The 24,960-nt window shown below is 46.4% G+C and overlaps 1 protein-coding gene across 9 annotated transcripts in view; it reads left to right on the forward strand.

The window, feature by feature from the left end:
* Positions 1 to 24,960, forward strand: part of KAZN (kazrin, periplakin interacting protein) — a 755,495-nt gene that overhangs the window by 237,051 nt on the left and 493,484 nt on the right. For all 9 annotated transcript variants that reach the window (XM_073656771.1, XM_073656774.1, XM_073656779.1 and 6 more), the window contains exon 2: positions 13,245 to 13,402. In XM_073656771.1, coding sequence (XP_073512872.1) covers positions 13,245 to 13,402 — 158 coding nt within the window. The remainder of the gene's footprint in view (positions 1 to 13,244; positions 13,403 to 24,960) is intronic.

Consider the following 24,960-nt stretch of genomic DNA (forward strand, 5'->3'; position numbering starts at 1 on the left):
TCCTTCTCCCACTGGTCGTCCAACTTGTGGAGCCGTCTCTTCCTCTTCAAGACCTGCTCTCCGGGTACCAGGGGAACAGCGGGAGCATACTGGTTGTAAGTTTTCTCTTGTCTTTCCCTAGCCTGACAGAGACTTCGCTCCACGCTCTCCTGTACTCTCCGGTACTGCTGCTGCCTCTCTGTGTCCCAGTCTGTTTCTGGTGAAGTGTCCTCGGGTGTCAGGACTCCCATTTCCAGGTCAACAGGTAACTTACCAGGTCTTGCCCTCATTAGGTAAGCCGGGGTACAGTTGGTGGAACCTACCGGGATGTGGTTGTATAGGTCCACCAGATCGGGCAACTTTTCAGGCCACAGACTGCGTTCTTCCAGGGGCAACGTTTTTAGAAGATCCATTACCACCTGGTTCATTTTTTCACAAAGTCCATTAGTCTGCGGATGGTAGGATGTCGTCCTTATCTTCCGGCAGCCATACAGATTGCAGAATTCCTGGAAGACCTCCGCTTCAAAGGAAGGTCCCTGGTCCGTCAGCACTTGGTCCGGGTACCCGTGTGGACGGCAAAAGTGCTGCTGGAAGGCTCTAGCTGCTGTTTGAGCCGTTAAGTCCTTGACGGGGACGACAACCAGAAACCGGGAGTAATGATCCACGATGGTTAACGCGTAGACGTAGCCACTTCTGCTTGGGGTCAGTTTTACATGATCCAAGGCTACCAGTTCCAACGGTTGCTGGGTGACGATGGACTGCAGGGGAGTCTTCTGGCTGGCGCGGTCCTTCCTTCTCAGGTTGCACGGGCCACAGTCTCTGCACCACTTCTCAATGGTTCCCCTCATGCCTACCCAGTGGAATCGCTCGCGCAGCAGGAACTCCAGCTTCTTCCACCCGAAGTGTCCAGCTCCGTCGTGGTATGCCTCCATCACCATGGCTGCGTCTCTTCGTGGCACCACTACTTGCCAGAGTAATTCATGCGTCCGGGAGTTAACCATTCTGCGGCACAACTTCCCTTTGTAAAGGAACAGTCGACTCTTCTCTGCCCATAGTTGTTTGGCTTCCTCCGGAGCGTCTGGTTCAAGGCGAGCCTCCGGCCGAGTCAGCGTCTCCTTCACCAGTCGGACGGCAGGGTCGCTGTCTTGCGTTTCCGCCCAGTTGTAGTGAGGTAAGGGGTTCAACGTAGCAGCCTGCTTACTCCTTACCCGGTGGGAATACTGGATAGTCCCATGACGGTGGAACGCAGGGAGTTCAACTTCTTCCAGTCCCTCCGGATCTTCTCCTTCGTCCGGCAGGTTGGGCATCCTGGACAGGGCGTCCGCGTTAGTATTGGAGCGCCCTGCCCGGTATTTGATTATGAACTCGTAGTTGGACAGACGGGCCATCCACCTCTGCTCCAGGGCACCGAGTCTTGCCGTGTCCAGGTGTGTCAACGGGTTGTTATCCGTGTACACGGTGAACCGGGAAGAAGCAAGGTAATGCTTAAAGCGCTCAGTGACTGCCCATACCACGGCCAGGAACTCTAGCTTAAATGAGCTATAATTCTCGGGGTTCCTTTCAGTGGGTCGCAGTTTTCGGCTGGCGTAGGCGATTACTCGTTCTTTCCCCTGCTGGATCTGGGACAGTACGGCTCCTAGCCCGATGTTACTGGCGTCGGTGTAGAGGATGAAGGGCTGGCTATAATCCGGGTACGCCAAGATTTCATCCCCCGTGAGGGCCATCTTCAGCTGGCGGAAGGACTCTTCTTCTAGCTCTTCCCATTTGAAGGGCGGCTTCTGGTTCTTGGCCTTCCGGGACTGGCCTATCAGGAGGTCCTGCATAGGCGCTGCCTTTTTGGTGAAACCGGGAATAAACCTTCGGTAGTAGCCTACCAACCCGAGGAACTGCCGCACTTCTTTTACGCTGGAGGGGCTTGGCCATCCCTTAATTGCGGTGATCTTATCGGGGTCGGGAGCCACTCCGTCAGCGCTCACCACGTGTCCCAGGTACTGCACCTTTGGTTTCAGGAGGTGACACTTGGAGGGTTTCACCTTTAGGCCATAACTCGCCAGAGCTTCGAACACCTCCGCCAGGTGTTTCAGGTGGTCCTCATAAGTTTTGGAGTATACGATGACATCGTCCAGGTACAACAGGACCGTCTCGAAGTTTCTGTGGCCCAGACAGCACTCCATTAATCGTTGGAAGGTTCCTGGGGCGTTGCAGAGTCCGAACGGCATGCAGGTGAACTCGCTAAGTCCCATCGGGGTGGTGAATGCGGTCTTCTCCCGGTCCGCCTCTGCTACAGGAACCTGCCAGTACCCGCTAGTGAGATCCAAGGTAGAGAAGAAGTTAGCAGACCTTAAAGCAGCCAATGACTCCTCTATCCTTGGTAAGGGGTACGCATCCTTGTGTGTGATACGGTTGATTTTCCGGTAATCTACACACATCCTCATGGTGTTGTCTTTCTTTTTGACTAAAACTAGCGGGGCTGCCCAGGGGCTACAGCTATCCCGGATTACCCCAGCCTCCTTCATGTCTCTAAGCATCCCCTTGGCGTGTTGGTAATGTGCAGGGGGTACGGGTCGATACCTCTCTTTTATGGGAGGATGATCTCCCGTGGGGATGCGGTGTTCTACCCCCTTGACTCGCCCGAAGTCTAACGGGTGTTTACTAAACACTCTCTCATACTCTTGAACCACCCGGTAGACTCCCTGTTTCTGGTGGGAGGGAGTGGAGTCAGTTCCCAAGTGTAGTTGCTGACACCAATCCTCCATTACTTTCTTAGAGCCGTTACCTTCCTCCGGGTGAGATGGAGGCAAGGGTTCCACAGACTGTATAGAGTTTTGGTTGATGGTATATAATTTTGCTAGCGTGGCATACCGGGGCAGGTACACTTCCCTCTCCCCGATATTGATTATGCGAACGGGCACCCTCCCATGGCGTACATTGACCACCCCCCGTGCTGTCAAAATGGTGGGCCTACTGTCTGAGTAAACTGGTTCTACCATTGCCTGGTAATCTCTACCTCTCAGACCAATAGCTGCCCGGCACCAAATCATCATTTCACTTTTTGGGGGCATGGCAATAGGGAAAGGGTCACACATTCTTACGCTACCAATCTCACCGCCGGAGAGTTCCACCTGTTGCCGTCGCATCAGTGCCCGGATCTCTTTCTGGAGCACTCGCTGCTCGCCGGAGCTGGCGTTCTTGGCAACCTGCTGTAAAAGGAAAATCACCTCTGCAAGACAATTTTCAATTACATTAGTTCCTAGAGTTATTTTTGGGTGGCTCTCATGTTTGTCAATGTCTACAATGATCAGTCCCTGTGCTGCCAGTTCGACTCTACCGATTTTGATGGTCACCTCTTTAAATCCGATCTGTGGCACGGGCTGGCCATTGCTGGCGATGATACTCAAGTCGTCGTCAGGGTAGCGGGTAATATCCGAGTCATTCCAGTACTGCTTAAAGAGCACGTACGGGATGGTGGTGACCTGTGACCCGGTGTCCAGTAGGGCACTCATGGGAATGCCATCCAGTACCACAGGCAAGACTGGACGTCCTCCCACATATCTGTCGCGCCAGTTCGATGGGCCTGGTGATCTTTTTCCTGGGGGTTGGCCCTCTACCCCAGGTTGTGCCCGTTTAAAGAACAGTACCTTTCCATATGTCCGGGTTGATTGCAGCGGCGGCAGATGGGTCGTCCGTCCTCGCTGTATCGGTCACTGGGTCTTCCTCTGGCCGGTGGGGTCCTCCTTGGTCGACGCCACGGGATGTCCTCCGGTCCGGATGCCAGCTGGATCTTCCCTGGGGTGGAAACCTGTAAAGACTGCACAGTTCGGGTTAGCGCAGCAACGCTCTTAGCTAGCTCTTGGACCTGATGGCGTAGGTCTGGAGCCGGGTCATTGTCCAAAGCCTGCGCATCAGCTCCCACAGGCCCTGCCGACAAGGGCGCCGCCTCCTGGTGGTAAGTGATAGCTGGGCGCCTGTGGGTCACAACGCCACCCGGTGCCGGTTCTCGGAGCACCCGGATGGCTCTGTCCTTGAACTGTGCAAAGTCCAGATGGGGATCCTGTAAGGCCATTGCCCGCAACTGGGTTCGGTGGGCATTGCAATATAAACCCTCTATAAATTGTTCAGTCAACAGCCTGTCCTCGTTTCCCACCCCATCAGGGTCGGTCTGCTTTATGGCCCTCAGGGCCTCTTGTAGGTTTAGTGCATAGTCCCTTATACTCTCATGCGCTCGCTGCTTGCACCCGTAGAATCTAAGCTTAATCTCGGCTGAGGTGCGGGTATCAAAGGTGTCCTTCAGCCGGGTTAGTATCCCTGCGACAGTCTTCCTCCCAGGTGGCCAGGATTTTACTTCCCTTTTGGCTGCCCCAGTTAGTTGGGCCACCAGGATGCTCACTTTTTGCTCTTCTGTGAGGGGGTACACCTGGAAGAGGCTATCCAGCTTTTCTCTAAAGTCATGCAGGGTATGTGACTCCCCTGAGTACTGGGGTAGCCAAGCTGCTCCCGGGATATAGGGCATGGTGAAGGGCATAACTGCAGCAGCGGTGGCGCTGGCGGGGGTTGAGGCAGTGAAGCTCTCCTCCGTATCCGACATCTTCCTCCCCCCTAGTGGACCGTGGCCTACCTTGCGATGATCCTGTTCCGTAGGCCGCGGCTCCGCAGTGGATCGTCAGGGTTGAGGACCTTCCGTCGCGCTCCGGTGACGTCGGCGTCTGCTGGGCTCCTTCCAGGACCTTACGCAACGTCCGGACGTGAGGCGGGGCTTCAGTTCTCGCGCGCTTTCGGAGTCCACGCCCCTCTTCTTCCCGCGCGGCGTCCTCAAGATGGCGTCCAATGGCGGGAAAACTCCACGGATGGCGGGAAGAAGGTCGAAGATGGCGCCGGATGGCGGGAAAACTTCCACGGATAGCGGGAATCTTCGCCACTGGTAAGTTTGAACAGTCTTTGCTTTTCAGGCACGCAGTACCCGGTGGTTGCGGGCACGAAATCCTGCCGACTACGCCAAAGTTGACGCGCCCCTGGGCCTGTGTCGCGCTGCGTTGCGCACGCGGGAGCTTACCCGGAGCCGGATCTCTTGAGGGTTGTAGTCTCGTGGCGGCGACCCGGTCCGTGCCCAGGGAGTCAAACTGAGCGGCGATGTACTAGCAGTAGATGGTTGGTGACTACGCCACCCGTTGAATGCAGCTATGGAGCTGCCACTGCAGGGCAGACCGCTGAGGCCGGTGGAAGGATGGTGCAGCGTGGATGGTATAACCCCCAACGGGAGGGGTATGGCCTCAGGGCAGCCGACGTGGATGATGGGGGTAGCAGGAACCACTCAGAGACGGTGCGGTGTAGTTCAGGGTCTTTACTGGTGACAAAGATAGACCCTCCCGGAGTACTTGCTAGTGATAGGGGCCTGGTCAGTCCTTGAGCAGATGGGATCTCCCCTGGCCAGGCGGAGTTGTAGGCCTTCCCAACTAACTGTACTCTTCTGGCTACCTTGCTAGAGGCGGGAATAAGTAGCCCACGTCCCTGAGTGTACCGTGTGGTGCTCACCCGTATGGCCGGTGACTCGGGGCCTTCTAATGGCTTCCGCTCCACGATGGTGGTGCTGGTCCCACGCGTGTGACCGTGCCTTCGGGCTTCTGGGCCAGAGGACCTGAAATTCTCTGCCGGACGGTTTCTGCTGCTGGGTAGGAGTTAGTCCCCACAGCCTCGGACTCCGGGTCCGGTAAGAAATCTTCTCAGTCAGGGCGAGCTCTGCAGCTGCCAGCCCCTGACTCATTGTAACACTGCTCCCCACAGAGCTCCTGATGTTTCTTGCTATGCTGCTTCTCTTCTCTACTCTTGTTCTGTCTTCTTTCTCACTAACCCTGCCTCAGCCCCGGGTTTATATAGGGGAAGTCCTTCCCCTCCCAAGACTGGGCAGGAGGTGTGGCATGCACAGGATCCCTGACCAAAGGACCTCCCACCTGCTCTCAGACGTAATATCTCTATCACTGTGGCAACCAGACCCCTGGGGTGTCACATTTGCACAGACCATTAGATAGCCAAGCTTTTCTGTGCCTGTTAACATGTCTGTACAAGCAGCAGACACAGAGGTTCAGTCTGATGAAAGCACTGGAAGTGACAGGATGGCAAGTGCAGTACAGTACAGTGTGGCTCTGCAAAGAAGATTATGGAATTGGAACTTCGTTCTGTTTTTGTTTAACTCAATGGAATATGTATATCTCAATGCAAAGCTGGGTGATGTATAAGGAATCCAGGAAAGATGGAAATCCCTAGCAAAGTACGGTTTGCTAAGGGCTTTGGTAATTCACGTTTTCGGGCTTGGATTTTTACGGACTGATAGCTAGTTTTTGTAGCGGACCTGACCTTCCCTTCTGGACCTTGTTTTCTCTATAGTCCTCAGTCAGTTTAGATATTAGCTGACTCATTACTTAGTTGGTACTAGGCCTGGCCATCTACAGGTATATAGTAAGGGGCAGCTAATGTCTAGAAAGCCATTAGCTGAGTAACGGTTACTCCGTGTTTTGTGCCTGGATGTAAAAATTTTGTATTTATCATCTATAACAACAATAAAGAACAGGAGAAGCTCTGTTTGGTCTGAATTCGGAGTCCCTGTCTCTGACTGCAGCAATGATGGCGGAGGGAGCGTCATGTGACACTCGCTCTCCCATCATTCCTCCTCTGCGTCTGACGCACCAGCGCGCACTGGGTCAGGAAGTGGAGCTGTGGAGACGCGCTGCAGAGACCAAAGCAGCAGGGGAACGAGGAGTGGAAAGTGTGTATTTATTTATTTAAATTTGGTGCCCATATTACTGGAGGACTGTGGCTGCACTATACCCTATGGGGACCCGCACTATGCCCTATGGGGACCTGGAATAAGCCATATGGGGTTGTACTAAGCCATATGGGGCCGCACTAAGCCATTTGGGGCTGCACTATGCCATATGGGGGCCCACACTAAGCCATATAGGGCCGCACTAAGCCCTATGGGAGCCGCATTATACTGTATGGAGGACCATGGGGGTGCATTATACTGTATGGAGGATCATGGGGGCCGCATTATATTGTGTGCAAGACCATGGGGTGCATTATATTGTATAGAGGACCATGGGGGGTGCATTATACTGTATGGAGGACCATGGGGGCCACATTATACTGTATGGAGGACCATGGGGGTGCATTATCCTGTATGGAGGACCATGTGGGTGCATTATACTGTATGGAAGACCATGGGGCTGCATTATACTGTATGGAGGACCATGTGGGTGCATAATATTGCATGGAGCGCCATGGGGGATCCATTTTATTGCGTGGAGGACCATGGGGAGTGCATTTTATTGCGTGGAGGACCATGGGGGGGCTCATTTTATTGCATGGAGGACGTTTGGGGGTGCATTTTACTATATGGAGGCCATGGGAGGTGCATTATACTATATAGAAGGCTTTGTGGGCCATTAGGTCCTCGCTCCTCCTATACCAGTCGTCGTCACGTTTTGTTAAAGATCTTTGTAATAGTTCATTTATGTATACCCATTTTTCACATGTTAAGTGCCATGGAATAAATGGCACTATAATAATAACAATAATAATAATAATAATAATATTTGGAGGGTTATGTGGGGCCATTATACTGTGGGCAAACAATTATACAGTGTGAAGGTTTGTGTGGGGGCAATCTTACTGTGTGGGGGCCATCTTAATGTTTGGAGGGCTAGTGCAGGCCATTATACTGCATGGATGGCTGTGTGGGGGTCTCAGTTGTGGGATCATATTTTGTTGGGGTCACCATACTTTGCCTTGGGAGTTGAGGTGGGGTACAGTAGGGTCATTATACTGTGTATGTGGAGGAATTCACCATGGGGGTATCATGCTGTGCTTGGGGGGGCACTTTTGTTGGCATCATACTTTTTATGGGTGCAATGAAAGAGGAATCTAGGACTTCAGTAGGAGGAAAATTACTATGTAAAGGATGGAAAGTTGTGAGATTTGCTCTTCTGTGACCCCGACAATTATTTAATTTTTGTTTGTTGTTTTTTTCTTTTTTTGGAGGGGGGTGCCCAATTAGAACTTCTGCTATGGGGCCCCATGATTTCTATGGCTGCATGATTGCAATCAGACATGGTTTTTCTCTGAAACACTTCATCTTTTCATTGAAAACATAAGTTGAAGAGCCAGCTGAGGACCATAGGAATAGCTGAGACTAGTCTGGGGTAAACCGTGACCGGCTTTTCCTCGCACAGCTCCAGGTAATGTACATGTACAGTATGTACACTCTCTCAATGCACATATATGGGAGAGACCTGTGTTGTCACCTGTGTTGGTGCCAGCCCTCTGTCTCTGCTTCTGTCGCCAGGCAGCGCTGCACTCTTGTTCCAAACGATGCGAGGCAACTACTCTAGTTCCATGTTCTCAGGTACTTTAAGTTCTGTCTGTACTGGGAGATCAGGAGTTAATTTTTCTGTGTTTGTTTCCTTCTGTGTGGCCTGGGAGGGGCTGCAAGCTATTTAAGCTCCTGAAAGCCTTCTGTCCACTGCCAGTTATAATTTGACTTTCTTACATAGAACTTCTCAGCATCTTGCTTTGACTCCCCGTAGACATTCCTGATTTTTGACCACGGTTCGTTTTATGACTACTCTCCTGCCTTGTTATTTTGTCCCTGTACTGACCTCCTCATTCTGACCCAGCTGCCAGACTATTCTACTTGCCAGCTTGCACCACTAGATGGCAGCTAACTTTGTGGCCCCATCCTAAGGGTCCTTGTGAAGTCCAGATCCCTGTATAGATGTTAAAGGGTGAAGGCCAGAGCAACCCATGGAATCTGTAAAACTGAGTAGCTAGTGTCACGCCTGTCCGTGGTAACCCTCTTTAGAACTGCCAAGTGACCACCTACACTTCTCGATCAACTAGAGTAGTGTGGGGAGAAGTCGGTGGGACTTGTTTCATTTTCCTCGACAGTCCCCAGCCTAATCTTCAAACTATGATTTCTCCAAAAACCATACAAGGCTGAAATCAGGATCTGATTCATCCTGCTTATGCTTTGGGCAGCATGAATTGACTTAACAAGTTTCCTTCAAAAGACATTTAGTCTAAGTTTGAATGACCACACTCCCATGTGCCGCCACAGAACGATCGCTAATACGATCGTTATGTGCACATAAAATTTCATTGTTCTCAGCAGCACATGACCATCTAAAACAGGAAGATGTGCTACCAAGAATGATTGATTAGTTTTAAGCCAGTTAAAAAATCTTAACACCTTCCTTGTATTTTCACAAATATGTGTATGGCAATGAAGAGCTTTCATAAGATTAAAAAATGTCACCAAAGGTAGTTATCACCCAATGTACACAAGACCTTGAGCACCATGTACTGTTACCAGCCATTATATTGTATATCAGTCCTTCCACGCCTGTGTGTCATAGTGGTTCTCTATCAACTGACCAGAAGGCTGTAGATAAACGCTATAGGTTCTGTATTTAGGAGGTTTTGTGGCTTTCAGGACGTTCTTGAAAGACATTTAATTCCAACATTGAAGACTTCTTATATTAAAACGTTTCATCTTAAGTACTGGGTAAAAGCTTTCTAAGTGTTTATGCCTTTGACGCATCTTTGTAAATCCAGTTGAAGAATAGAAAGTTAATAAATCAAAAGCCGAACATAAATACAAATGGAAAGGGACGGCTTCCTCTGTGCTTTATTGTAAAACATCAAGTAAGCAGTACGAGAGATTATTCTAACAAAATATAATTTCAGCACTTAAATTTTTTACTGCATCTGCAGACTTCTATTCCTGCATTATAAATAGGGTCACCGGAGTCAGGCAGAAATGAAAAAGCGCAGCTTTATGTAAATCGTAGTAAATTGCTGTTTTTATCCTTCTTCAGATTTGGAGCTAGATCCTCTCTTGCATCACTGCAGTGGCTGAAAAGGATTGTACAGGAAGAAGGGTTGCACAAGGGCTCATTTACTAAGACATCCAGGTGACTTAAAGGGGTTTTCCACCCCTGAATTATTTAAAAAAAAATAGTCCAGAATTCTGAAAAATAAAAACATATTGTATACTCCCCTAAACGATGCCCTACCATTCCACTTCCAGCCATGTGTGAGTCCCCACCAGTCTCCGCACTTCCTCTTCACTGCTGCAGAGCTTACAGTACATATCTGCCCACCCAGAAGAGGGAGCGTGGAAACTTTTGGGGACATCCCATAACTATGACCTACTGTAGTCATCTACGTATCACAATCGTGCATCTGATTATGTATAGACCCCACTGTAATCTGGCGGCCAGCGTTCTGTGCGACTTACATGGCTATGGCCAACCATGATCTTGTGCCACACTCCATACTTTGTAGGCCACTCCTTCTCATCAGAACAGCCACTACGTACCATGCAGGAATCCACCCTTCTCCAATTGGTGGGAATAAATTTGCTTGAGTCTGATAACATGTGCTAGGGTTTGCTGATGTTGGGTCTGATAACGTGCTAAGATCTGCTGATGTTGGGTCTGACAACATGTACTAGAGTCGGCTGTTGTTGGGTCTGATAATATATGCGAGGGTCGGCTGAAATTGGGTCTGAAAACATGTGCTAGGGTCTGCTGATGTTTGGTTTGATAAAATGTGCTAGGGTCTGCTGATGTTGGGTCTGATAACATGTTCTAGGACCAGCTGATGCTGGGCCTGATAACATGCTAGGGTCTGCTGATGTTGGGTTTGATAACATGTGCTAGGGTCTACTGATGTTGGGACTGATAACATGTGCTAGGGTCTACTGATGTTGGGTCTGATAACATGTGCTAGGGTCTGCTGATGTTGGGTCTGATAACATGCTAGGGTCTGCTGATGCTGAGTTTGATAACATGTGCTAGGGTCTGCTGATGTTGGGTCTGATAACATGCTAGGGTCTGCTGATGTTGAGTTTGATAATATGTGCTAGGGTCTACTGATGTACTAGAGTCTGCTGTTGTTGGGTCTGGTAACATATGCGAGGGTCTGCTGATGTTGGGTCTGATAACATGTTCTAGGGTCTGCTGATGTTGGTCTGATAAAGTGCTAGGGTCTTCTGATGTTGGGTTTGATAACCTGTACTAGGGTCTACTGATGTTTGGACTAATAACATGTGCTAGGGTCTACTGATGTTGGGTCTGATAACATGTGCTAGGGTCTGCTGATGTTGGGTCTGATAATGTGCTAGGGTCTGCTGATGTTGGGTTTGATAACATGTGCTAGTGTCTACTGATGTTGGGACTGATAACATGTGCTAGGGTCTGCTGATGTTGGGTCTGATAACATGCTAGGGTCTCCTGATGTTGGGTTTGATAACATGTGCTAGGGTCTGCTGATGTTGGGTCTGATAACATATTCTAGAGTCTGCTGTTGTTGGGTCTAATAACATATGCGAGGGTCTGCTGATGTTGGGTCTGATAACATGTGCGAGGGTCTACTGATGTTGGGTCTGATAACATGTGCTAGGGTCTACTGATATTGGGTCTGATAACATGTGCTAAGGTCTTCTGGTGTTGTGTCTGATAACATACTAGTGTCTGCTGATGTTGAGTTTGATAACATGTGCTAGGGTCTACTGATGTTGGAGCTGATAACATGTGCTAGGGTCTGCTGATGTTGGGTCTGATAATGTGCTAGGGTCTGCTGATGTTGGGTTTGATAACATGTTCTAGGGTCTACTGATGTTGAAGCTGATAACATGTGCTAGGGTCTGCTGATGTTGGGTCTGATAATGTGCTAGGGTCTGCTGATGTTGGGTTTGATAACATGTGCTAGGGTCTGCTGATGTTGGGTCTGATAACATGTGCTAGGACAAGCTGATTCTGGGTCTGATAACATGCTAGGGTCTGCTGATGTTGGGTTTGATAACATGTGCTAGGGTCTACTGATGTTGGGACTGATAACATGTGCTAGGGTCTACTGATGTTGGGTCTGATATCATGTGCTAGGGTCTGCTGATGTTGCATCTGATAGCATGCTAGGGTCTGCTGATGTTGAGTTTGATAACATGTGCTAGGGTCTACTGATGTACTAGAGTCTGCTGTTGTTGGGTCTGGTAACATGTGTAGGGTCTACTGATGTTGGGTCTGATAACATGTGCTAGGGTCTGCTGCTATTAAATGTTGCTGTGCTCTTGTATCTTAAATTTTATGCCATGAAAGATACAAAGATTCAAACATGTTCAGGGCGGGGCATATGTCATGTGGAAAATTGAGGCAAAATGTTACCTAGCAATCATATGCCACATACACTTTCAGATGCAATTCAGTGGTTTTAGTAAAAACCTACTCAGGCTGGACTTCAAAAGTTTAAAGGGGGTGTCCAGGATTAAATTATTTTTTTTTACTATGAGAAAAAAAACTAACAGGCAGGTAGTAGCTAGTTAGCAACTATTTGCCTGTTCTATCCAGGGTGGTCACAGATTGCTCCGGCCAATTCAGCTGCTCCAAATGAACAGAGCAGCTCTTCTTCTTCCAGCTGCTCTGTCGATGGGGCGTGACTGCTGATATCATACCGATTGACATCTGGCTCCCTGCAGTTAAGCAGCGGGGAGCCAGCTGTTAATCAGCATGTCAGCAGTAACAACGCATCGACAGAGCAGAGCAGAGTGGAAGAGAAGCAGCTGCTCTTTGACATGACGTCAGAGGAAGCCGCTGAGTCACCAGCGAGAGCGATCTATGAACGCTCTGTGTCGGTAGAGATCGGAGTAGGGCACAACAGGCAGGTTAGCAACTATCTGTTTGTTAGTCCATCATCCTACAGTAAAATATTAATATAGTCTTGGATAACTCATTTAATGGATTTTCCTAAGCAAGGGCCTAGAGTTCCTAAGCTTGCTTCAAGCCAGGTTATGAATTGACAAAACCACTGTACATAGTGCAGTTACCGAGCAAGGAAATGGGAAACATCGTTCATCCATATTTTTCAGACTATAAGGCTGAAGATACGGGAATCTGTCGGTAGAAAATAACTACTTGAATCAAGCACAGGCGCTTGGCTCATGGTCAAAAAGTTCAGTGCACCATCCCACCTAATGTCTTTTCATTTATCTCTGTCCGATCTTTCTGAATTGACAGCTCTGGCTTTATAGGAGCCAGAGGAGAACGGAGATAGATCGGAAAGTGCACTAAAATGTATTTCCACACCAAAGTTGCATCATGCGCCTGTGCTTGGTTTGAACAGTCATTTTGTGCTGACAGACTCCCTTTAAGACAATTTTAAAAAAAAAGTGATAGTGTCTCTGCTGGGAATAACACATCCATTGTCTGTTTCTACAGCTGTGAAGTCACTTCATACCCTAAATGACCAAATATCACATTTCATTGTGGCCAAGCCATCAGCTCTAGAAGATAATGAGGACATCTTCCATCCAACTGAGAAAGAGTCTTTAAAGAAGTCTATGATTATTATGAGACAACTCTTAATTGAAGCCCAGGTAAGAAAATATGTTCTTTACTGATTCAAAACTGGTGCAAAAAGTCTCAAATCATATATAAGACATTTGGTGCATGCTTTGTATTCCATGTTTGATGCAATGAGTGACAATTTAAGAGGACAGTTCAAGGTCTCCAGGTTGGATCAAGATGTGTGCAAGTGAGACTACCATTTTTCAGGATGGAAGGCAAAATGGAACATAATACATGCAAAATTCCTTTCCTGATTTCAGACTATAGAATGTCGGAGAAGCTAGCGAGCACTATAGGCGCTACCAACAATCTTGAGACATTTAGTTTTATTTTTTTTTTATTGTGTAAAATAATGCATTTTCGAATGCAAACTGGGAACCTTGAAGTACTACAAGTCGCAAAATTGCCGATGGCTCCTCTGGTGCCTACAAGCTTCTCCTCCATCCTATGATCATTTAAGCTTCATTTTCGGACAGCAAACCATCCGGAGCACACGGCAGCAACCTGTTACTGTGAATCCGTGAGTGTTGTGCCTCCAGCACAAGCACAATGGGTGAGTGCAATATCTCACATTATTCAACATTACTGTACCTCTAATAGATAGTCTTGCACTTGCACTTTCCTTATTTTTGAGGGACAAATTCATATTTCTTTTCCAGTAATGTCTAAATAATACCAATACACAATGCCAATAAAATACCCCCCTGACAAAGCACATTCTGCGAAACATGCACCAGGTGAGGTGGGCACCACAATTTCTCATTATTGGTGCAATGTTTCTGAATTTGTGTTGTGCTCAATGTGCGATTTTTTTTTTACTACCATTATTAATTCCTATTTTTATTTCTGCTTTCATATATTCCTTCATTATTATTTTTTGCATTTATGATATTGTTACAAGCGGTAGCCTTCATTTGATGATCTGTGCCTTATATAGTTGCTATATTGTGGTTTGTATGTCTGTAACAAAAATTTACCACCTTTTCAGGGTTCACATTTCTACGGTTTTGATTGTATTTTTCACCTCTTTATGTGCCTAACCTCATACGAGTATAGGGTTCTGTATGGTCCCTCCTCTGCTTCATTGTGCGGACACATTTTGATCTTCTTTTAACACTTTTATCTTATGCATTTTCAATAAAGGTTATGACTTTTTATGTCATATTTATATTATTTGATCGTTTTCACGCTTCCTCTATGGGTCCGCTAGATATTTCTTGCTTGTGACCTTATACCTATTTTCCTTGGACTGCTTTGGTGTAATGAACTAATAACAGTACACACATAATAGCGGCATATATTTCCTTACAGTACAACTTGAGTCTTGATGTTTAGGTGGAGGTAGTATAGAGGAGGACCCCAAGTGGTGGAGGTTTAGGGACAGTTGCCCCTTGGACCACATCCTATAATCAGGATCTTCAAGGAATTTTTTTTTTTTTTTATTTCTAGAAAATCACACTTATCTTCATCCTTGAGTGAATTCTATTTCAGAACTTCCCATGCACTTTAAGATCTGGAGGAAAGTAGACGTGGTGTTAGAATGGCGAGATCTAAAGGTCATAAGCCAAGAGTTCATTTCCTTGAGTTATGGTAAATAATCCCAAGATTTATAAACCACAATCCCTACAAATGAAAGACATTTCTGTGCAGGACATTAAAAAAAAATTCAAAGGACCCAGGCACATTGCCAATCTCGGTTGTTTTTGCAGCTTTCCGTAGATTATCTCTTCGTTATAGAGAAGAATCGTCAGTTTAAGAAGCGATATCTTCTCTCCAAAGAGCCGCAATTAAGAGAAAGCTCCTATCTGTTATTTATCACCATGTTTAGAAGTGTTCTACATAGAAAAATAAATCAAGGTGTGTAATAGATCTCTGTGCAGTGATTATCTGGCAGGGAAGGTCAAGACAGAATGGAAGGCGAGGAAGCGGCAAGAAGGCAGAAGTTCATATTCCTTCTGTTACTATCTATGGGAATTTTTGGAAGATAGTTGCAAAAATGCTAAAATGAATATTGCATATTGCAATCAATATGAAGTAAGTTTGCAAATATACTTGAATTCAATTGTTTCACTCTTGTAAGATATACAGCTCCTATGCAGATTTATGTGTTTACACAGTAACAGACTACAAGCAAACCATGTCTGGTCTGATCTTGCAGATAGGCTATAGCCTTCAATCTAAAAATGATTTTACCTTCTAATACTGTGTAGCACCCCGAGGACTCGGCTGCTACAGGGGTATTGCACCTCGACCCAGAGGTGTGGTATTCCACTCCCGGGTAAGGATGGAGTGTGGGACTGAGCTCAGTAGGCTGCATGCACTACATACATCCCATTTCCGGGGGACAGAACTACGGTACTCCCACCAGATAAATGTGCAGGTACGACAGCGTCTGTCCCTGGCTGGAGTGGGAGGGGGGTGGAACATCCCAGTAGTGTAGGGGCAGATAGGGGAGGGGCTCTGGGCATAGAGATAGGAGCCCATTGGGTGCTAGTCACCTGGGCTCACACATAGAGGGAGTATATATGGTGGGCACCATCTTAGATCAGGGTCAGTCAGTTCAGCCTGAGGAGAAGCCGAGCAGAGGAGCTCAGCCAGGAGGGCTGACAGGGAGCTGTGGCTCCGTCTGGGCCCAGCTCCAGGGCCAAGCTTGTAGTGGAGGAGGAAGAAGAGAGGCCCAGAGACGCAGAGCCAGAGGGAACCCTGAGATCCCAGAATTAAGCCAAAAGGGTGAAGGGTTGGCAGAAGAGGGCACCGGATCCCAAGCTGGCGGAGGCAAAAGTAACCCTTAGCCAGGAACCGGAGGTCGTGGTCAAGCTTTGCCACGACCCTCACCACATCCACCAGGAAGGTACACCAAGAGTAGGGTCAGGAAAGCCAGGGAAGGTTTTGCCACCAGGAGACCCAAGGGAACCGGACAAAGGTGGATCCCTGGTGGGGACGGCCAGGAGAAAGAGAGAGAGAGGGAAGCTCAGGACCACGCTCCAGAACTGCCTGGGGGTTAGCCGAGTCCCACATCTGGTGAATGCAGCACGGCTCGGATGGTCACTCAAGGCCGGAGTGACTGAAAGAACTACTGTGAGTAAAAACCCTGAAACTGCATCTCACGCCTCTGACTCTCCTTTCTGCCTTACCACTACCTCCATCATCCACACCAGCTGCCCTGAGGCCATACCCCTCCCGTTGGGGGTTATACCACCATTGCTGCACACATACCACCGGCCTCAGCGGACTGTTCTGCAGCGGCGGCCTTGTGACCGCAAATCAACGGGTGGCGTAGACGACACTTAAGCAACATCTACAAAGACTGCCACACACTTAGTTTGACACCCTGGGCACGGACCGGGTCACCGCCACAAGGACTACTACCCCTACTCAGATCCGGCTCCGGGTATCCCCTGAACATGGCCCAGGGGGCGCGTCAACTGCATCTTACATGACTGCTTGTCATCCCTTGTCTCAGGTGGCTACTCCATGATACAATGTAATACCATTCCATTTGTTAACTTTTTGTTGGACTTGTAAGAAGTGTTACATTCAGCATATAAGAGGTGGTACATGGTTGATGGTCCCATCGCACACCATTATGGTTCATCACAAGATTTATTTATTTTTTTTTTTTTAGTGAACAGTTAGTGATGACCGAGCATGCTCCTTACTCGAGATTTACGAGCATGCTCGGGTGTTTTCCGAGTATCTTCAGCGTGCTCGGGTGTTATGTTTCAGTCACGCTGTGCTCATGATTTGCGACTGTTTGACAGCTTTAATACACGTGAGGAATGCATGTTTCTTACATGTATTAAAGCTGTCAAACAGTCACAAATCATGAGTACAGCATGACTGAAACACAACACCCGAGCACGCTGAAGATACTCGGCGAGCACCCGAGCATGCTCGCCGAAAGGGTTAACAGAACATACTCACTCATCACTATTAACAGTGGCACAAATTCTTGATGGTTGCATATATGTTAAGTGGCACATTACTCTTGATGGGTGCACAATATGTGCTACGTGCTTGGTTGTTGCAAGGTTGCATTGTAGTAGTGGGGAAGGACGTAGCCTTCCTTTGGCACGGAAAGAGTTAAACAAGAATGTTCCTATAGTTAGAGCTCTCTGAGCTGCTGTTAGGTCCAGTTAAGGGGTTAGCTGTAATGATCCAGCCAGTAGAGTAGAGGGGGAAGTTAGTGCCATGATCAAGCATAAAGTTTGTATAAAGCTTGTCCCTGATATATTTCCTTGTGCGTCTGTAGTACTTTTAATCGGTCACAAGAAGCCGCTGTCGGGCGCAGCTGTTAGTGAGAGCCTGCTACCAGAATAACAGTGAGGAATTAACTGCCGCAGAGGGCGGGGCTTCCTAGGTAATGTCTGGAGAATTTTCCAGAAAGTGTCAGTTGGAGTCCTGTCAGAGTTGTGACAGGAAGCCTTATGGCCGGACAGTCAGGGACATTGGCTGCTAGGGTAGACGGGGGCTCCCTACCCTCAGACAGTGGATCAACAGTGTAAATATCTCCTCACGCAGGAGTCCCATTAGCCGGCCGGAGACACTCAATGGAGGTATTGAGGACCCGGGGCACGTCTAGTCTGCAGGTAGCAGAGGAAGATAGGACTCCAGGCTAAGTCGTGAGGGAGATATAGGATCTGGATATACTGTCACTGGTGAGGAAACTTCTCTTCAGCTAAAGAATAGAGTTAGAGAGATGCTTCACCTAAAGAGGGAACCAGGGCTGAAGATGTTTCTAGCACCTGTATGGAAGATGAAAACCTGTGGGGCCTTATCCAATGTACCTGACTGTAAATACTGTATATACTCCTCTCCCCCGAGTAAAATCCCAGTTATGGTTAAGAACTTCATGTCCTCTGAATTTATTGCTGTCCTGGTCCCAGAAGAGAAATGCCTGGAGACAGCCGCGATCGGATGGTTTGATGTAAGTGAAGACTGTAATATGCCCAGTCACACATCGGAGGGAGGACACAGATTGTCTGTAGGGTGTCAAAGCGAGCAGGGGCTACAACTCGCCCACGACTACCTTGCTGAGGCAGCTTACAGTATTGTATGCTTACTGGTTGCTGATCACACTTGGAGGCTCGGTACATTCTAGAACTTCATTTCAACAGTCTTTCATGAACAAGCATTGAAACTTCAGTCCATCTTAACTCCAAAGAGATTGCAGGTTTAATAACACAAGAAGTAACTTCAGCAATTTTCAGTTAGATAGTCATCATCCATACCTTGTCCTTCTTCGGAGAGTCCTCCTTGAGCCAACCTGTAGTATGCTACTGTTATATCACAGAACTGGACAATCCAAGCAAACCAATCACAGGCCTTATGGTAGCCAATCTACTATCTACAAGCTGATCACCAGCCCCTCCCATGCGGACATCCCAGACAGCTCCTACTAGGTCAGGCGTTAACTTGCCCCAGGGTTTATGTATTCAATGACAGAAATAACATTGGGTACTTTATGGGCCAACGTCTCTCACAGCTCAGCATATTCTTTCTCCCAAGGCTGACAGTAGGCTCGGCCATCATGGGTTCAACCCACACAGAGCACCCCTAAACATTTTGTGTCTAACAGTTGGAAAAGATTCCAATCCCACTGTCTTATAGTAATGCAGAATCTGTTCCCTACGGCTCACTGTCTACTTAGTTGTGGTTTTCTCCAAGGCACTGCTAGGTGACACCTCATGAAATCACCTACACTTACCCTAGCACCTCCTCCGCTCTACAGCACATGGCAACTGCAGCTGTGCACAAAGAATGGTCAGTCCAAGAATTCTTGTTGGTATACAAGGTGCTCAGACAACACCACATTCCTCATTCACAAAGTTCATAAGTCAGTCTCACTTATTACAGCCTGTTGGCCTCAGTGTTTCCTTTCTGCACCATAGTTTCCCATCTAGTCATTGAGTTGGAGAATGCTTTAGCCATGTCACCACCATGGAACTGCCCCATACATCTGGCCTAGGTATATTCTGTGCCCAGTAATAGAGGACTTCTACCATCAATATGGCTCAGCCACGCACTGTCTCACTTCCTGGATGCAGCGTTTTATATCCTTCAGATTTCACCTACAACATCGACATCTAGTGACAGCATTTAATCTTATAGTATTTTTCCTTATGCATCTTACTGCCAAGGGTGGTAAGATTTAACCATTGTGCCTACGTATATCAGCCAACAGAGGCAAACAGAGCAGCAGTGTAAAGTATGGGGGAGGAACAAATGCAGGGAGAAAGCAGGAGCCTGACATGGTTTTAAAATAATCTGTCATTTTTGCACCTAACCTGAGAGCAACATGTTGTAGGGGCGGAGACTCTGATTCCGATTATGTGTCACTTACTGGGCTGATTGCTGTAGTTTTGATAAATTCCCTGTTTTATCAGCAGGAGATTATCATTAGAGGACTAGTAAACATACTGCCCTGTAGTCCTCCATATTCATGAGTTCTGTATAATCCTGTTCCCACCACTGATTGGCAGCTTTCTGCCTATGCACAGTGTACATGGAAAGCTGCCAATCAGTAGTGTGGGCGGGGTTATACAGGGATGAGCATTCAGAGACCTGGTAGATCTGCAGCAGAGAAAACAGGAGTTTTATGAAAACTGCAGCATGCAGCTCAGTAAGTGACACATCGCTGGAATCAGGGTCTCTGCCCCTACATTATACTGCTCTCAGATGGTATAGCAAAAACATGGTGACAGATTCCCTTTAAAAAGTCACAGGTGCAAAATTTCTGACTATAGTAAAGTCTAGTAGGATATGTAATCAAATAAAATAGCAGGTAAATCCAAAAATAATGACATGCCTATTAACCACGGATGCACTTTTCCATAACTGAAAAATAATCTAAAATCGTATCACATTATTCTTTCAGATTTTATTGCTTGGACAAAAGGTCTGTATAAAATGATGTGATCAGGTCACAGAGAAGCCTCATTATTGTTTTATCAATATGCTAATTAAATACTATTAATGCAGCAGAGGGGGTTTTAATTTGCTCCTCTTCATGTCTGATTACTGTCAAAATATAGTAAGATGATAACTCCTGATGACACCCGATGTGCAAAGAAGAAATTATCTAATAATGTCCTCAGAAGAAATAAGATTGAACTGTGCAAATCACAAGACATACCTGTGAGGTTAAAGGGGTTACCAGAAATTTAATATAGAATCAATATTTGATCAGTGGGAGTCTGAGTCATGAGACCCCCGCCGATAAGCAAGCTAATAATGCTGTGGCTGTTAGGCTGTGTGCCCACGTAGCATTTTTCAAGCGTATATGCTGCGGAATTTCCCCAGCGTAAACGCTTGAAAAACGCATGTATATCCGCACCCCATGGTCCCCAATGGCATTCCGCAATGTCAATGCCCATGCTGCGGATTTTTCCGCAGCGTATATGCTACGGTCAAAAATCCGCAGCATGTTCATTAATTTTGCGGAAGCGCAGCGGAATCAATGTGCGGATGGTACCCAAGTCTGGATGAGAGGAGACTCTCATCCAGACCTGGGTACCAAAGAACCTGTAAAAAAAAGAATAAAATAAAGTTTATACTTATCTTCTGATGTTTTCCCTCCGTCGCGCTGTTGTCTGAAGGACCTGCCACGTCATTGAGTCATGTGACCCACCACATGACTCAATGACGTCACCGCAGGTCCTGCACACAACAGCGTGAGCCGCTCAAGCCTCCGGACGGGGCAGAGAATGCATCAGAAGGTGAGTATAAAGTTTATTTTTTTATTTTTTACCATTCTGAACAAGTTGTCAAGCACTTTTCCAAGTGATGCTTGGAGAAGTGCTTGATAACCCGCATGCGGAAATGCATGCAAAGACGCCTCACAAACGCTTCTACCTGGCGGGAAAACCGCATGTAATATCCGCATGCGATTTTCCCGCCAGGGAGAAGCGTAAAAAATATGCTTCAGGTCCGCAACGTGGGCACATAGCCTTAGTGTTTATAAAGGCACAGCGCCATGTATATTGTTGTGGTCACAAATAGTACTGCAGCTCGGCGTCACTGACTTTTTTTTTAACTGGTGTTACCAGATATGGCCACAACAATATTCATTCTGTTATTTGGAGTCATGAACGACAAGCCTCTACTGAATTAGCCTCTGAGCAGTTCTTGCAAACTTTATAGCAAAGAGCTTGTAAGCACTGCTCTCCTAGGAAAACAGCCACACTGACCGGTAACCAAAGAAATGAGAAGTAAACTGTGGAATTAAAGATCCTTCCATTCTATAGAGAGCAAAATTGCAAAGTTGCTTGATGTTACAAGGACTTTGCAATGTTGCCCATTTATTGTGATGAGGAAACCCCTATAAAGGGAGTCTGTCAGCACAAAATGACTGTTCAAACCAAGCACAGTCGCTTCGTGCACCCTTGAGGTGGCCAAACAATTCAGCGCAGCTTCCCGCTCCCTTGTTTTCCATCTCTTTCTGCTCTTTTCTAGACCTTGAAAAGCCAGAAGAGGGGCCAGACATAAATGGAAAACAAGGAGGTGGAAAGGCGCACTGCTCGGACACTCTAAGGGTACAAGAAGCTCCTATGCTTGGTTTAAACAGTCATTTTGTGCCGACGGATTCTTGTTAAAGGGGTTATTTGCTTTGAGGAGAAATTGGTAGACAAGCTCGTAATGCTATAAAATAGTAAAAAATAAAACATTTCTTACCTATTGAAGCCTTTGCTGCTAGTTGTTATTTTACAGCATCACATCCAGTGTCCATCAGTTTAGCTCTAAATGAACGATCTCCTTTAAAGTGGTTGTCTGGCCGCAACCTACAAGTCAGTGACTCTATGTGACTGCAGACTAGAGATGAGCGTTGTTCTACTCGAACTGTTCGCCAATCTCAAATTCGAGCTGTTTTGGGCGGTGTTCGAGCCGTTCGGCGAACACGAACAATTTGAGAAAAATTCGGCTGTTCGAGGTTATGTTCGATAACTGTTCGTGCACCAAAATCATAACTGGATTTTTTCTCAGTAATGATGAAAATTAATGTTAATACGCAGTTTGAGTGTACAGCGGGGCGGGGGGAGGGGCAGGGGATGGATCTCTGCAGGAACAATGAAGATCTCCATTTTTTTTTCTCTTTCCCGCATTTGCAGTGGGGAGGTGCAATCTGTCAGCCTATCAGCAGCGCACACACGGAGCGAAGTGCTTTTTTTCACACAAGCAAGGGCATGTGTGATTGGCAGTGTATGTCACATGTCCTTGCCCTATAAGACCAAGCCATTTTCCCCGTCGCCACCATTTTCTCACTGCTGCAGCTGCGTGTTAGACGGCACCGCTGTTGCTGTGTGCGCTATACCTTGTTAATTTCAAGCCAATTTTCGCACAAATATACAGATAGCTTGGGAGTAGGGAATAGTTGTGATTGCAGTCCTTTTAAGGACTAGGTTACAGCATTTCCTACGACTTTTATCAGTCAGGTCTGTGCTCTTAAATAGATAGATTGTGGGAGTAAAGACTAATTGTAATTGGAGTCCTTTTCAGGACTAGGTTACATCAGTTCCTATCAGTTTTTGCCAGGCAGGTCTGTGCCAGTGCTGTGCAAGTTTTTTTCACAGCATTTGGCTGAATCTAGCAAAGCTAATCCTTTTTGGCCTATTGCAGAGTGTGTTAGTCAGTGGAGTAGCCTATCTGTGTTGCAAGATATACCACCTGTGTATAGAATACCAATTTTTTTACTGCACCTAGTGAAGTAAAATCTTTTGGGCATAGCATCATTCTATTAGTCCATCTATACTGACCTCCATCAGGTTGCAAACTGAATATAATTTTTTTCTGCATCTAGCTCTGAAAAAATATTTGGGCTTCTAGCAGTGTGTGGGACTTGGTCTATTTGTCCATCTATACTGACCTCCATCAGGTGGCAAATTAAAAATAATTTTTTTCTTCATTTAGCTCTGAAAAAATATTTGGGCTTCTAGCAGTGTGTGGGACTTGTTCTATTAGTCCTTCTATACTGACCTCCAGCAGGTTGCAAATTGAATATAATTTTTTTCTGCATCTAGCTCTGAAAAAATATTTGGGCTTCTAGCGGTGTGTGGGACTTGGTCTATTAGTCCATCTATACTGACCTCCATCAGGTTGCAAATTAAAAATAATTTTTTTCTGCATCTAGCTCTGAAAAAATATTTGGGCTTCTAGCAGTGTGTGGGACTTGGTCTATTAGTCCATCTATACTGACCTCCATCAGGTTGCAAATTAAAAATAATTTTTTTCTTCATTTATCTCTGAAAAAATATTTGGGCTTCTAGCAGCGTGTGGGACTTGTTCTATTAGTCCATCTATACTGACCTCCATCAGGTTGCAAATTAAAAATAATTTTTTTCTGCATCTAGCTCTGAAAAAATATTTGGGCTTCTAGCAGTGTGTGGGACTTGGTCTATTAGTCCATCTATACTGACCTCCATCAGGTTGCAAATTAAAAATAATTTTTTTCTGCATCTAGCTCTGAAAAAATATTTGGGCTTCTAGCAGTGTGTGGGACTTGTTCTATTAGTCCTTCTATACTGACCTCCAGCAGGTTGCAAATTGAATATAATTTTTTTCTGCATCTAGCTCTGAAAAAATATTTGGGCTTCTAGCGGTGTGTGGGACTTGGTCTATTAGTCCATCTATACTGACCTCCATCAGGTTGCAAATTAAAAATAATTTTTTTCTGCATCTAGCTCTGAAAAAATATTTGGGCTTCTAGCAGTGTGTGGGACTTGGTCTATTAGTCCATCTATACTGACCTCCATCAGGTTGCAAATTAAAAATAATTTTTTTCTTCATTTATCTCTGAAAAAATATTTGGGCTTCTAGCAGCGTGTGGGACTTGTTCTATTAGTCCATCTATACTGACCTCCATCAGGTTGCAAATTAAAAATAATTTTTTTCTGCATCTAGCTCTGAAAAAATATTTGGGCTTCTAACAGTGTGTGGGACTTGGTCTATTAGTCCATCTATACTGACCTCCATCAGGTTGCAAATTAAAAATAATTTTTTTCTGCATCTAGCTCTGAAAAAATATTTCGGCTTCTAGCAGTGTGTGGGACTTGGTCTATTAGTCCATCTATACTGACCTCCATCAGGTTGCAAATTGAATAAAAAAAATTTCTGCATCTAGCTCTGAAAAAATATTTGGGCTTCTAGCGGTGTGTGGGACTTGGTCTATTAGTCCATCTATACTGACCTCTATCAGGTTGCAAATTAAAAATAATTTTTTTCTGCATCTAGCTCTGAAAAAATATTTGGGCTTCTAGCAGTGTGTGGGACTTGGTCTATTAGTCCATCTATACTGACCTCCATCAGGTTGCAAATTAAAAATAATTTTTTTCTTCATTTAGCTCTGAAAAAATATTTGGGCTTCTAGCAGTGTGTGGGACTTGTTCTATTAGTCCTTCTATACTGACGTCCAGCAGGTTGCAAATTGAATATAATTTTTTTCTGCATCTAGCTCTGAAAAAATATTTGGGCTTCTAGCGGTGTGTGGGACTTGGTCTATTAGTCCATCTATACTGACCTCCATCAGGTTGCAAATTAAAAATAATTTTTTTCTGCATCTAGCTCTGAAAAAATATTTGGGCTTCTAGCAGTG

This window comes from Phyllobates terribilis, unplaced genomic scaffold, assembly GCF_046119375.1.
Source record: "Phyllobates terribilis strain yellow unplaced genomic scaffold, ASM4611937v1 Scaffold_12__6_contigs__length_324123572, whole genome shotgun sequence".
In the NCBI taxonomy this organism is placed as follows: domain Eukaryota; kingdom Metazoa; phylum Chordata; class Amphibia; order Anura; family Dendrobatidae; genus Phyllobates; species Phyllobates terribilis.